General features: G+C 35.0%; 4 protein-coding genes across 5 annotated transcripts; 2 read left to right on the top strand and 2 right to left on the bottom strand.

The window, feature by feature from the left end:
* Window positions 1-1,093: 1,093 nt before the first annotated feature.
* On the top strand, window positions 1,094-3,636 carry LOC147299001 (uncharacterized). The gene is made up of 4 exons (XM_086240085.1): window positions 1,094-1,266; window positions 2,139-2,228; window positions 3,055-3,287; window positions 3,419-3,636. Exons 2-4 carry the CDS (start codon window positions 2,141-2,143, stop codon window positions 3,443-3,445), a joined length of 348 nt encoding a protein of 115 aa, XP_086096211.1. The 5' UTR covers window positions 1,094-1,266; window positions 2,139-2,140; the 3' UTR covers window positions 3,446-3,636.
* A 1,606-nt stretch (window positions 3,637-5,242) lies between these two features.
* Window positions 5,243-7,938, top strand: LOC147299000 (large ribosomal subunit protein P2B-like). The gene is made up of 4 exons (XM_086241680.1): window positions 5,243-5,570; window positions 6,422-6,511; window positions 7,343-7,569; window positions 7,702-7,938. Exons 1-4 carry the CDS (start codon window positions 5,351-5,353, stop codon window positions 7,726-7,728), a joined length of 564 nt encoding a protein of 187 aa, XP_086097806.1. The 5' UTR covers window positions 5,243-5,350; the 3' UTR covers window positions 7,729-7,938.
* A 1,401-nt stretch (window positions 7,939-9,339) lies between these two features.
* On the bottom strand, window positions 9,340-10,261 carry LOC147298999 (major latex protein 146-like). The gene is made up of 2 exons (XM_086228942.1): window positions 10,071-10,261; window positions 9,340-9,688 (listed from the first exon to the last, which is right to left on the bottom strand). The coding sequence occupies exons 1-2, from the start codon at window positions 10,255-10,257 to the stop codon at window positions 9,420-9,422; spliced, it is 456 nt and encodes a 151-aa protein (XP_086085068.1). The 5' UTR covers window positions 10,258-10,261; the 3' UTR covers window positions 9,340-9,419.
* A 1,842-nt stretch (window positions 10,262-12,103) lies between these two features.
* LOC147298998 (uncharacterized) lies at window positions 12,104-14,389 on the bottom strand. Of its 2 annotated transcripts, XM_086228731.1 has the most exons (3): window positions 14,060-14,389; window positions 12,609-13,075; window positions 12,104-12,341 (listed from the first exon to the last, which is right to left on the bottom strand). In XM_086228731.1, exons 1-2 carry the CDS (start codon window positions 14,269-14,271, stop codon window positions 12,622-12,624), a joined length of 666 nt encoding a protein of 221 aa, XP_086084857.1. In that variant the 5' UTR covers window positions 14,272-14,389; the 3' UTR covers window positions 12,104-12,341; window positions 12,609-12,621. The 2 variants fall into 2 exon arrangements, with proteins under 2 accessions (XP_086084857.1, XP_086084856.1); XM_086228730.1 differs by lacking the exon at window positions 12,104-12,341 and having other exon boundaries at window positions 12,487-13,075; window positions 14,060-14,388.
* Window positions 14,390-14,551: the final 162 nt, after the last annotated feature.

The following is a 14,551-nucleotide window of genomic DNA, read 5'->3' as shown; positions in this document are numbered from 1 at the left end:
AAAACTTAGAATCTTCATCAATTTAATAATTTAAATAACAAATAATTATGATTTACAATTTAATGTAATTATAATTTTTATATTTAAATAATTTTTGTATTGATAATTACTATGCTGGCCACTTCAGGTGCAAACATTTGCATTTATTACATCTTGTCAAACACTCGGTAATGTAAATTTATGGAGCGTTAAATTTTGTCATTTTATATGTTAATTTTAACACAAGCATTTTGGGCCAATCGTTTCAAGAAGCTATCGGCTGTTTTTTTGGCGTCTCTTATTGAGCGCTTGGTATACCTTATCGATCACTTGATAATGGTACATACTTTCTCACCCGAAGCTCTATGAATCACTATGTATCCTAAATTTTATTTCAAATTGTTCAAAGTAAAGGTGTAAAATGAGCTGATTTGTGTTGTCCTTTGGGGACTTCTATACTTACGCACCTGAAGCTCTTTGAATCACTATGTATACTAAATTTTATTTCAATAATTGTTCGAAGAGTGAGGCTATGAGACTACCTTTAGCTGCTGAGTTGACCATCCTAACATATTTTTTTTAATTTTTTTCCTATTTTATCTTTTATTGCAAAAACATGATAAAATCACCCAGATTCATTCGGTGGTCATCTACCGAAACATTCACTAATATTCAGCAGATAAGTATCAAATAAATATAAATATTTCGACAGATAACTGTCGAATGCCTTTTTTATTTCCATTCGGTAGTTATCCACCGAATAATTTACCAATGTTCAGCAGATAACTGTCGAATAACTATAAATATTTCGGTAGATAACTGTCGAATGACCGACGAACAAAATTAAAATTTTTTATTTTAAGGGTAAAGTTGAAATTTTAAAATAGGGTGGTCAACTCAGCAATTTAGGGTGGTCGGAATAACACTGCCTTGTTCGAAGTAAAAGTGTAAACTGGGCTGATTTGTGTTGTCCTGTTTGGGACTTCAACTCCGTAGTGGGAGTGGGGAGACTCTAGAAACCCAAATTAAGTTTGGGTCGGGTTGACAAAAGTTGAAACCCAAATCGGATGTGGGTGAGGTCAAACGACAATAAATTTCAGCGTAAACGACAAAGAAAAAAGTGGATTTGCAGGAGCCCTAACCCTAACCCAAGTCTCGCTCGCTCTTATTTCCTCTTGAACCCTCTCTTTCTGCCGCCACTCTCTCACATCTACACATCCAGTCATCACGCCTCTCATCTTCCATTGAAGCTTTGCTACCCGAGCTCTCTTTATCCATTTATAGACGGTAAGTTTTCTTCAAACTCTCTCTCTCTTTCTCTTCATATCCTATTATTTCAATTTATTTTCCTTTTTAGTTGATTGAATCTGAATACTTTTAGTTCATAACTGTGTATTGTAGTATCAGTTCCTATCTGAGCTTCAGATTCTCATAATCTCCAAAGAATCCATGACCCATTTTTGTACTTTGGTTGGTGAGGTAGATTGAGACAAATTTGGTGGACATTTTCAGTCTAATCCAATTGAACCCTGGTTTTAAATTTTTGGTCGTACAGTTTTATCATATCTTCCTTACATTTAATTATTTAAAGGCCACTTAAGCTCAATTGTCAAAAAAAAAAAAGGCCACTTAAGCTCATGGTACGTAGCAATTGATTGAAATATTACTATTAGACGATCATCTGAAGCTTACTGATGTTCATATAAACTAATTGTGGCTTTTGTATCTTGGCATTTTTTTTTTCATAAAGTAAAATTGTTGGGAGCACTAAATGTGAATTTCCATTTTAAACTTGAATGCCCGAATTTAGTTAGTGAAAACTGCTAAATGTGAGGATTATATATAGATACTTTTCATGTTTTTGGGTTTGATTGTGAGCTGAGAATGTGGTGTTGTGAGAGATGATTGGATTCCAGTATTATACATCGCCTTGCTTGTTCTGGGTACTCGGATGGATTTTCGGTCAACACACTATCTCGTGATCTCACCATCTTCGTTCATTTTCGGGCCAAATATGCTTGGCTGAGTGTAGAGTCTGAAAACCTTGGGAGTCAAAATCTCTATCAACCTCCAATCCAACCTTCGCTTCTAATGAATATCTTAAGTACTTTCCCCTCTTATATGTAGTTGATTCATTGTGATTTCTTTTGTTTGGGCAGAGATGAAGGTAGTTGCTGCATATTTGCTGGCTGTTTTGGGAGGGAACACCAGTCCCTCAGGTGATGATTTGAAGAAAATTCTCGGATCAGGTAATTTTATTTTAAAAATCCTTCAAAGCATTTGTATGACTCAAAATTTTATAATTTATTGTTTTAATTCAATTTTTCATGCTTAAATTTGGATGGCAATATGTGGGTTTGACCTGATTTTGATTTTTTTAATTGCTTTGTGATTTTAATAGCGTGCAGTAATATAAGTAAAGTCTATTTAGGGGTTTTGTATATATTTTAACTTCTTAATCAAGTTTTCAATGCCATTAGCTTGAATTCGTTTAGTTATCTGTTTTAGATGTAGAGGTTTCTTGTTCCAGTATTAGAGAACTTTAACCCTGCACCCATGACAAGAGATCGAGTCTTGTCTTCCCCCTCTCATGGATCAAAATAATCATTTGTTTTGGATAATGTCTTGGACGCTTTTTTTTTTGTCATATATAATGCTCTTTCCTTCTGTTGGTGCATAGTAATTTTATCTTGGGCTGGCATTTTGGCAATTAACAATATATATGACTGTTCAAAGTTTAATTTCTGTCTCATCTAAATGAAGATGGTTTATTGGCATATTTATCTTTTATTATTTGGAAATGAAGCTTTTATACATGTCGTACATGTTTCCTGTTTCTACAAGTAATGAACGAAAGAATGCCAGATATGATACATTTCATATTTTATGAGAAGTCTTGGCAAAGAAATGCTTGCATAAAAAATATGCTTTTAAAAATAAAAAAATAAAGAAATATGCTTGACACTGGGTTATCCATTTTACTAAATACTTGAAAGCAAGAGTTGTTTATAATTATTTGTTGCTATAACATTTTTGCACACGCATATGATATTTAAATTGCTTGTTTATGTACAGTTGGAGCTGAGGCTGATGGTGATAGGATTGAGTTGCTATTGTCTGAAGTCAAGGGAAAAGATATTACAGAGCTAATTGCATCTGGAAGGGAGAAGTTGGCATCTGTTCCTTCTGGTGGTGGTGCAGTTGCACTTTCCGCACCTGCAGCTGGTGCTGGCGGTGGTGCTGCAGCTCCTGCTGCTGCTGAGCAGAAGAAGGAAGAGAAAGTAGAAGAGAAGGAAGAGTCTGATGATGTAAGTTCTGTCATAATGCGCCATAGTTTGTATCTAGACTGCTTCTTTTTTTGTATAGCTTGCATGTTTCTAATTACATTGTCGATTTGAATGTTTATAGCCGTTAACTTGTTAAATTATCTTTGCTGCAGGATATGGGCTTCAGCCTCTTTGACTAAGTTGCCTGCATCAAAACCCCTTATCTTCATTAGAAACTTTTAGGCCAAGGATATGTTATTAAGTTTCCAGTTTGTAGTTTGATTTTGTTTAAATCATTACAATTTTTGTTTAGATATATGCAAGTGATGAAAGGCATTGCTTAAATATTTTTGTTTTATTTTATATATTCAAGTTATGAGGTCTTATGACTTATGGTTGCTTGCTAGTGGTTTTTATTGTGTGGAAGAGTTTGTTTAAGGTCTGTTTGGGAGTGCTTATGTAGAAAGCATTTTTGTTCTGTAGGGTTTTTCTAGCACTTTTGCAAGAAGCACATTAAAAAATTTTAGTCCATAAACACTTTTTATCTTTTTTCTGCCAAATGGTTTTAAAAATGTTTTTAACTATCCCGAAGCTCTTTTAGTCATTCCAATTGCTTTGTCAAGGAGACCTTTAATTGTTGCGTACAGATGTGTTTGTAATCTGACTTCCCATGGGTCGTATTAGTCTTTATATCGATCTAGTTTATAAATTTCCTGAATCCTGCATTCTATTTTTTAGACCCTGATCCTCGGGGTATGCATTAGTGTTGTGTGTGCGTCATATTGTGTCATCAGAAAATTTCAATCAAATCTTTATGGTTTAATTTGTCATTGAGTTCAAATTTTTAATTTTGTCAACTTTTTTTAACAGTTAGGCTCCGATTGATTTGTATAATGTGTTCTTTTGGGAATGTCATATCCATATTTTAGGGGGATGAAAATGAATAATTTGTAATATTGTATTCGAAAATGTTGGGAATGTTAATAATAAAATTATTACCATTTCAATTTTTGGTTTGTGCAGTAATTGAATTTGAAATTTGTTTTCCAATAATTTTTTTTTGCCGCAACTTGTTTTCCAAACTTCATTTACTAATTACTATGTTTAAAATAATATTTTTAATTTATAGTGAAGGTAATGCGGTAATAAGTACTCCAAATAAAAACCTCATGTAATAAGTAAATGCTTTCTTATGGGCGCTAACGTTTTCAAATTCTCCCTTGATGGATGTTTTATACCAAATGATCAATGGTTACAAATGATCAAATTATGTTCTCATTGAAACGTCACCGTTCTATCTTAATACAGAGATTTAAAGTTTGTATTACAGAAAAAGAGTTATCATATTAAGTCCTGCTAATGTGAGCATCAAGGCCTTTGGACAGTTCGATTGTACGATCCGCATAGAGTTTTGGATCTGGTGTATTTCCATTTGCCTTCTCAAACTCCAATGTCCATTTAGCTATGCAGCCACCATTGCCTGCTTTTATAGTTTCAAGTTTTGCCTTGAAACCCTTATCTTCAATATATTTCCTTCAAGGACAATGAAGCTCATTGAATTATTCTCAGCATCCGTTAGGATTTTAACTTTTGATGTAATTGCTCCCCCTCCTATACTAAGTTAGACAGTAAAACATAAGTTGGAAAACACAATTTCTTCCAAAAACATTTTATATTTGAATAATTTTTATATAGATAATCACTATGTTAGTCACTTCAAGTGCGAATGTTTGCACTTGTTTCGTCTTGTCATATATTTGGTAATGTAAATTTTGGAAAACTGAATTTTGTCAACTTTATGTTAAATTTTAACACAAAAATTTTGGACCAATCCTTACAAAAAACTACCAACTATTTTAGAAAAACAGTGTAGAGCACTCAACATCCCTTATCAAGTACTTGGCAATGGTACATACATTCGCACCTGAAGCTCTATGAAGCACTATGTATCCTAAATTTTATTTCAATAATTGTTCAAAGTAAAGGTGTAAAATCAGCTCATTTGTGTTGTTCCGTGGCACTTCTACTCCGTAGTGGAAGTGCGGAGACTCTAGAAACGCAAATCAAGTTTGGGTCGGGTTGACAAAAGTTGAAACCCAAATCGGATGTGGGTCAGATCAAACGACAATAAATTTCCGCTTAAACGACAAAGAAAAAAGTGGATTTGCAGGAGCCCTAACCCTAACCCAAGTCTCGCTCGCTGTTATTTCCTCTCGAACCTTCTCTTTCTGCCGCCATTCTCTCACATCGACACATCCAGTCACCACTCCTCTCATCCTCCATTGAAGCTCTGCTACCCAAGCTCTCTTTATCCATTTATAGACGGTAAGTTCTCTTCAAACTCACTCCTCTCTCTCTCTCTCTTCATATCCTACTATTTCCATTTATTCTCCTCTTCAGTGGATCATGTAGTGGATTGAATCTGAGTACTTTTAGTTCATGATTTTGTATTGTAGTATCAGTTCCTATCTGAGCTTCAGATTCTCAAAATCTCCATAGAATCCACGACCCATTTTTGAACTTTGGTTGGTGAGGTAAATTGAGACAAATTTGGTGGACATTTTCAGTCTAATCCGATTTAACCCTATTTTTAAATTTTGGGTCGTACAGCTTTTTTTATTTTTTATTTTTTTATATCTTCTTTAGATTTAAAGGCCACTGAAGCTCACGATACGTAGCAATTGATCAAAATATTACTATTAGCTGATCATCATAAGCTTACTGATGTTCGTATAAACAAATTGTGGTTTTTGTATTTTGGCATTTTTTTATAAAGTAAAATTGTTGGGAGCGCTATATGTGAATTCTCATTTTTAACTTGAATGTCCGGCTTTTGTTAGTGAAAACTGCTAAATGTGAGGCTTATATATAGATACTTTTCATGGTTTTGGGCCTGATTGTGAGCTGAGAATATGGTGTTGTGAGAGATGATTGGATTCCAGTATTATCCTTTGCTTAGTTTGTTCTGGGTGCTCGGATGGTTTTTCGGTCAACACACTATCTCATGATCTCACATTCTTCGTTCATTATTGGGCCAAATATGTTTGGCTGAGTGTAGTCTGAAAACCTTGGGAGTCAAAGCTCTATCCACCTCCAATCCAACCTTTGCTTCTAGTGCACATCTTAAGTTCCCCTCTTATATGTTTGATTCATTGTGATTTCTTTTGCTTTGGCAGAGATGAAGGTAGTTGCTGCATATTTGCTGGCTGTTTTGGGAGGGAACACCAGTCCCTCATGTGATGATTTGAAGAAAATTCTCGGATCAGGTAATTTTATTTTTAAAAACCTTCAAAGCATTCGTATGACTCAAAATTTTATAATTTTATTGTTTTATTCAATTTTTCATGTTTAAATTTGGATGGCCATATGTGGGTTTGACCTAGTTTTGATTTTTGTAATTGCTTTGTGATTTTAATAGCGTGCAGTGAATATAAGTAAAGTCTATTTAGGGGTTTTGTATATATCTTAACTTCTTAATCAAGTTATCAATGCCATTAGCTTGAATTGGTTTAGTTATCTGTTTTAGATGCAGAGGTTTCTTGTTCCAGTTGTAGAGAACTTTATCCCCACACCCATGACAACAGTTTGAGTCTTGTCTTCCCCCTCTCGTGGATCAAAATAATCATTTGATTTAGATAATGTTAAAACAATCTTGGACGCATTTTTTTGGTCTTATATAATGCTCTTTCCTTCCATTTGTGCATAGTAACTTTATCTTGGCCTGGCATTTTGGCAATTAACAATATATATGGCTATTCATAGTTGAATTTCTGTCTCATCTAAATGAAGATGGTTTATTGGCATATTTATCATTTATTATTTGGAAATGAAGCTTTTATACATGTCGTACGTGTTTCCTGTTTCTACAAGTAATGAAGGAAAGAACGCCAGATATGATACATTTCACATTTTATGAGAAGTCTTGGCAAAGAAATGCTTGCATAAAAATTATGATTTAAAAAAATAAAATAAGAAATATGCTTAACACTGGGCTATCCATGTTACTAAATACTTGAAAGCAAGAGTTGTTTATAATTGTTTGTTGCTGTAACATTTTTGACATGCATATGATAAATAAATTGCTTGTTTATGTACAGTTGGAGCTGAGGCTGATGGTGATAGGATTGAGTTGTTATTGTCTGAAGTCAAGGGAAAAGATATTACAGAACTAATTGCTTCTGGAAGGGAGAAGTTGGCATCTGTTCCTTCCGGTGGTGGTGCAGTTGCACTTTCCGCACCTGCAGCTGGTGCTGGTGCTGCAGCTCCTGCTGCCGCCGAGCAGAAGAAGGAAGAGAAAGTAGAAGAGAAGGAAGAGTCTGATGATGTAAGTTCTGTTATAATGCAGCCATAGTTTGTATCTAGATTGCTTCTTTATTTGTATAACTTGCATGTTTCTAATTACATTGTTGTTTTGAATGTTTATAGCGGTTGACTTGTTAAATTATCTTTACTGCAGGATATGGGCTTCAGCCTCTTTGACTAAGAGATTTTCATATGGTGGTTTGCCTGCATCAAAACCTCTTATCCTCATTAGAAACTTTTAGGCCAAGGATATGTTACTAAGTTTCCAGTTTGTAGTTGGATATTGTTTAAATCTTTAAAATTTTTGTTTAGATATATGCAAGTGATGGAAGGCATTGCTCAAATAGTTTCTTGTTTTATTTTATATATTTAAGATATGAGTCTTATGACTTATGATTGCTTGCTGGTTGTTTTTAAGGTGTGGAAGACTTTGTGTAGGGTCTGTTTGTGAGTGCTTATGTAGAAAGTATTTTTGTTCTGTAGCTTCTTTTGGAAGAAGCACATTAAAGTGGTTCCTGAGGAAGCACTTAGAAGGTGCTTTTATAAACCAAATACATTTTTTATCTTTTTCTGCCAAATGGTATTAAAAATGTTTTTAACTATCCCACAGCCCTTTTAGGCATTCCAATTGCTTTGTCAGCTCTTTAATTCTTGCGTACAGATTTTTTTGTAATCTGACCTCCCATGGGTCGTATTAGTCTTCTTTGAGCAACAAGTATTGTTAAAATTCCTGAATCATGGAGTGATAAATTTCCTGAATCGTACTATTTTTAGAACTTTCCTCGGGGCATGCATTAGTGTAATGTGTGCGCCAGACTGTGTCATCAGAAAATTTCAATCAAATCTTTATGGTTTAGTTTGTCATTGAGTTCAAATTTGTAGTTTTGTCCACTTTTTTTAACAGTTAGTCTCCGATTGATTTGTAGAATGTGTTCTTTGGGAATGTCTTACCCATATTTTTGGGGGATTACGGATGAGAATGAATAATTTTTATTATTGTGTTTGAAAATGTTGGGAATGGTAACAATGAAACGATTACCATTTCTATTTTTGCTGCAACTTGTTTTCCAATATTAACTTCATTTACTATGTTATAGACTTACAGGGAAGGTAATGCGAAGTACTCTCAATAATAACCTCATGTAATGAGTAAATGCTTTTTCAAGTGATGAGAATAGCTAACAGCCTAGCAGTAATAGTATATTTATTATATTTTTATATCATAATTTCATACAGAAATAACCTGTATGTTCAGTAAAATAATAACATATAAGGTGAAATACAAATATTGAAAAGAGAAAAAATGTGGGACAATTAGCATTATAAGGTGAAATACAAATATTGAGAAAAAAAAAAAAAAAAAAAGGTGAGACAATTAACATTATTGAATAGCAAACTCAAGGAGGCTAAAGATTTTAAATTGTCCCTTTATGGGTATCTTATTCCTATGTAAAATATAACACATTTCTATGAATGTGCTTACCAAACATGAGAATGGAATCTCATACTCATTTTCATGCTCCAAATCCGCTAACTAAATGGGATTTAAATTACATGGCAGTTCTAGACAGATGTGAAAAAGGGATATTTTGGTTATTTTGCATGAGGTCATGAACTCTCACACTTTATGTAATCCTTATTGTGGAGAGGATTTAATGGTGATTTTAGTTAAAAACTTAACTTGGGATTTGCATTTCTACCATTTGGATCAAATATGGACAGTTGAGAGGCATTTTATCCACTCTCATTCATTGTTCATCTAGTCGTTGGTATCTGATTTAATGGTTGCACATGATCAAATTAGGCTCTCATTGAAATGTCACCGTTCTTTATTATTACAGAGATTTAAAGTTTGTATTACAAGTTATCATATTAAGTCCTGCTAATGTGAGCATCAAGGCCTGTGGACACTTTAATTGTTAGGTCGGCATAGAGTTTTGGATCCGGTGCATTTTCATTTGCCTTCTCAAACTCCAATGTCCATTTCGCTATGCTGCCACCATTGCCTGCTTTTATTGTTTCAAGTTTTGCCTTGAAACTCTTGTAGATCTTCAATATATCTCCTTCAAGGACAACGAAGCTCATTGACTTATTCTCATCATCCGTTAGGATTTTGACTTTTGATGTAATTGCTCCCCCTCCTGTAACAAGTTAGAAGGTAAAACATAAGTGGGAGACATACAATTTCTTCGGAAAAAAAAATATAATACGAATTTAAATGTCATACAAATACTTGTTTAACCGTTGAATTTGACGAGTTCACTTTTTAACAGTGGAGTTTAGATTGTTGAATAATCAGTATTTGAAACATTCAACTATTGATTGATGGCTACCATTTAGCCTCGTGGTACTAGTACCCTTCCAATGTACAGGATTTGAATAACTGTATTTGTGAAAAAGTCATTCATGATCTTGTAATCCAATATAGATAATTTTGACATGTAACAAAACAAAATTACTGACATGAGAACAAGATTTCCGAAGAAAATAAAAAAATTTCAAACTTAATGATTATAAGCTTACCAAGGTCATATGTCCAGCAAGTAACCGAGCCAGCTCTGATGTCACCTCCTCCTACCACTTCAAAGCTCTTGAAGATTTTAGGGAACATCTGAACCAAAGAACCGATGTTGCTCTTAAAGAAGCTATAGAACTCATCTACTGACGATTTTATCTCTGTTTGGGCCTCAAGCTTGGCAATTTGAGCCATGAGATGCAATTTGGTGTTTGAGACTGAGGCTCATGCATATATTGCTCTTTATAGAATGGGTTTTTGTTTTTTGTTTTTTGTTTTTTTTAAGAGCTTTCAGAATATTGTTTCAGAATATTGTCAGTGGTTTGCGTAACCACTTAATAACGAAGGCATAGTTTGTGTTTTTCTTGAAGTAGTTGTTAACACGATATATATTGTTAATTTATTTACTAACAACTTAAGTTTTTTTGGTCTAATGGTTATCTAACATGGTATCAAAACTCTGTACGGGAGTCTCGAGTTTGAAATCTCCAACCCCCATTCTCAACCTTTTGGAGTACAGTCGCATCTCCATTGTCTGTCTGAGTTCATAGCCAGATTCTGAATTTTCATACAAGAAAAAATGTAAATCTTAGGGTGTGAATGTACTTCAGCATCAAGGCAAGTAATCTAGTATAGGCCCTTTAATCCTTTCAAATTATCCTAAAAATTTCTTCTTTGTTTTTTGATAGGAAACTATCCTAAAGATTGAATGGTGCACACATCTCAGAAAGTGAATTCTTAGAAATACCAGAGACAAACTTACAAAACAGATTTTTAGAGAATCCGATTAAAGTTAAAAATGTGGTGTATCATTCATGTATATAATTGACTCTGGGAGTATTCAACAAACTTATTAGGGGCTTCAGCAGTCTAAACCCTAATGCATTATTCATCAACCATATGACTACATAATGAGAAATGCTTTAGAACTGTTGGAGTCCCATGTATTTCGTCCCCTCAAAAGGCCTCGGTGCAATTTAGGGAAATAAGTATTTTCTTGAGTTTGTTCTGCCTAGCTTGCTACACCTACCTATTGGGCAATTGAGTCTGACATTGACCATGTGCCGGCTCCAGCTTGAATAATGATCACGGGCATGCATCCCAATCCAACCAGGCTCTCTCAGGTTGCACCAATGTTGTCCCCTACTTAATTTACCACCTAAGTCCAACATGGGTGATAGCAAGCCCAATTGATCCATCCAGGCCGGTGTGGGTTTTATCTCAAAACGCCTCGATACAACTTAAGAAAATATCTTATGATAGACAATCACTTATCTATATTATGATAATTATATTTGATCCACAATTCTTAAGAAGAACTACATTCTTTTCTCAACTTATTTTTTTCTTAATTTGCCCACATGGAGTGAGACTCATAATATTGTGAAACCCACTTCATAAAATGGGGAAAAAAATGGATGCTATAGCATATCTTTTTTCTCTTCTTTTTTCGGAGTCCTTTCTTTAGTTTCTTCGGATTCAGTTTTTAACAAAGGCATCAATGGAAATTTAAATGATAAAGTCAACACTTGACCCCAATACTTTGAATACATGGAGAAAAATAAGCCATGAAACCATCCTGAAACAAAAATTAAAGAGAGGCTCATGCATGGCTTTTTATAGAATGGTTTCATTCAGAGCTTTCAGAATATTGTCAAGTGGGGGGTGTGTGACCACTGCAAGTGGTTTGTATGACCACTAATAATGGTGATCAGTTTTGTGTTTTTTCTGAAGTGGCTTCTTGTACTTTCCCTTTATCATGTCTTTGTCTGATCCTGAGTTCATAGCCAGGTTCTAAATTTTCACAAGAAAAAGGGTAGATATTGGGGTCTGAATGTAGTTGTAGCATCAAGGCTAATATGGACCTTCGTTTCTTTTAAAGTATCCTAAAGTTTTTTTTTCTTTTTGGATAGGAAATTGTCCTAAAGATTGAGTGGTACACATCAGAAAGTGAATTCTTAGAAATACCAGAGACAAACTTACATAACAGATTTTTGAAGATTATTTCCTGCAGCCAAATATTTGGTAGCAAAGTAACAGCAGTCTAGTCCCTTGTACATTATTCAACCAGATGATTACATAAGAAAAAATGCTTTAGAACCACGTTCTTTTCTCAACTTTTCTTTATTTTTTTCCCAATGTGCCATATGGAGTGAGACTCGTGATATTGTGAAACCCATTTCATAAACTGGGGAAAAAATTGATTCTATAGCATCTTTTTTCTTTCTCGAAGTCTTTCTTTGTTAAGTTTCTTCTGTTTCAGTTTTCAACCAAAGCATCTGAAAATTCAAAAGCTAAAGTCAACACTTGACCCCAATAATTTGAAAACATGGAGAAAATAGGCCATGAAACCATCCTGAAACAAAAATTAAAGAGGAGACATTTAAGTACAGGTTGTAAAGGACATATATTCTGCACAAGTACTATAGTTAACACATATACATACATACAGGTAACAGATACAAATAAGTAAATTAGGATGTAGCAATTTCTGTATAGTTCACAACCTTAGGTTTGATTACAGAAATTTACACGAGCACACTTACTAATGGTAGAATCTCAATATGTAGCTTTTTCACTGCTTTCATAGCCATCTAATCCAGATGCATTGATGTCTACCCAAACTTCATTCACACGCCCAATAAACCGGAATGGGGAGTTGTACTGTGCAATCGAGTAAGCTTGGCTCCTTCCTTCTGATGTAGAGTTTGCCCATGGAGACCTGCTCAAGCTGGTGGCGAGTTTCTCTGCCTCTTCCACAATGTTACTATCTCTTGCAAATCCAGAGAACTTCCTGACGGCAATGTAATGACTGCCCCACGTATAGGGTTCCAAGTTGAGTTCAGGAAGGGGTGTGGGCGGGGTAGTTTGGAACTTCTCAGGCAAGTAGAATCTGACAAAATAGGCCGACGAATGAAGGGGGCCGGCTCCTGGGACTATGCTTGTCAACACAGGAGCTGTCATCGCAATTCGAGAGAAATTCAAATTGGCACCTTGTATGTACTGGAACAGCCTGTGAATATCAGGAAATTATAAGCAAAGTGCAATGGACATCTTAGTTTAAAATTGAGATAGACCAAGGAAGTATGGATAGCAGCTATAGATTGAACACTGTTAAGAAAGGTGTATCAAGGACAGCCAAGTTCACACATTAGCAAAAGCATATCCAAAAGGGTTGCATAATATGTGCCCCTGCAGCCCTGTTATTGCATGATTGATATTATGTTTACAAGAAACTGCATATTTTTCCAGCAAGTGAGGCTCTATTTTGACGGAAAACAGTAAGCAAGCTTTGGACAGTCACCCGGTGGCTGTCAGCCATTTGATGTAGGGACTCACAGTCCCTCTCGCACATACAGCAACGGCTAATGATCACTCACGCTGTTGCCAGCATTTACCTACAGTTAAAAGTCAGTGACTCAGTGTATCTGACACTAAAGGGGTCGCACATGACTGTGATGGTGATGTAGGCAACTAATATCAAGCTTAATTAAATCAAGGAAAGTGGCATACTAATAAGTATATCCGAAGAAATATCTTTATCACATCATGCCTTCTCCCAAAAGATCAAATCCATCTCAATTAGCCTTCCATGCTTTTAGCATCTTTAAGATAATTCTCTACTTATCCATAAATAGCATATTGTTCTCTCAGAGTGTACTGTTACATGCTATGATTTCATCTTATTATTCAAGAACTGAGGTTGCATTGCATCATATGAAACCAACATAAAACGAGGAAACATATGTCAAACATCACAGGGAAAACGATTGAATTTTTTTACTCATTGAGGAGGTAATTCGCGGGTGCAGTGAGAAATAGATGGTGGGTATTTCACAATGTTTGGTCCAAACAATTAGAAACCCATCTTTAAGAAAAGAACCAACAGATCAAAGAAAGGGAATTTCATGGTGGTTAATCACATACTTCTTCGATAAAAGTAAAAACCCAGAAAGTAAAATCAAAATCTATGGTGGGTATAAAAGTGGGGGAGTACCTGTGGAAGCCATTTTTGGTGGCTTTGTCAAAGGAGATGATGTCTTTAACAGGAGCAGACATCCAGGAGGCGACTCTGTAAAGTCTGATCTCAAAGTCTGATTCTGAGTGAACCACTGTGTACTGTGGTGATTCGATCGCGTTGCATAGACATAGAAAATATGGCAGGATGACTAGTAGTGGTGCTACCAATAACAACCTTGAACTCCTCATCTCTCTAGCTCTGGTCTAACGTCTACGCTCACAGAGTCACAGCACTCCGCCTCAAAACACCGATCCTCGTGTGGCTACGGTCATTTAAGCGTGACACATGCTAATCGGACCAGGCCTGGAAAGGCTTCTAAATAGAATTTGGGTTTTTTTTTTTTTTTTGGGTACATGAATTCAAGGCTTTCAACTTTCAAGCCACTGTTACAAATTTACAATTGTCCAAACTATTATTTGTCCCGATAATTAGACTTAAATTCTTTAAAAAAATAATTTTTAGATTAAA

The sequence above is a fragment of the Dryas octopetala genome, chromosome 1 (assembly GCF_963921425.1).
Source record: "Dryas octopetala chromosome 1, drDryOcto1.1, whole genome shotgun sequence".
NCBI classification, from domain to species: Eukaryota; Viridiplantae; Streptophyta; class Magnoliopsida; order Rosales; family Rosaceae; genus Dryas; species Dryas octopetala.
This window is presented reverse-complemented; position numbering and strand designations above follow the sequence as displayed.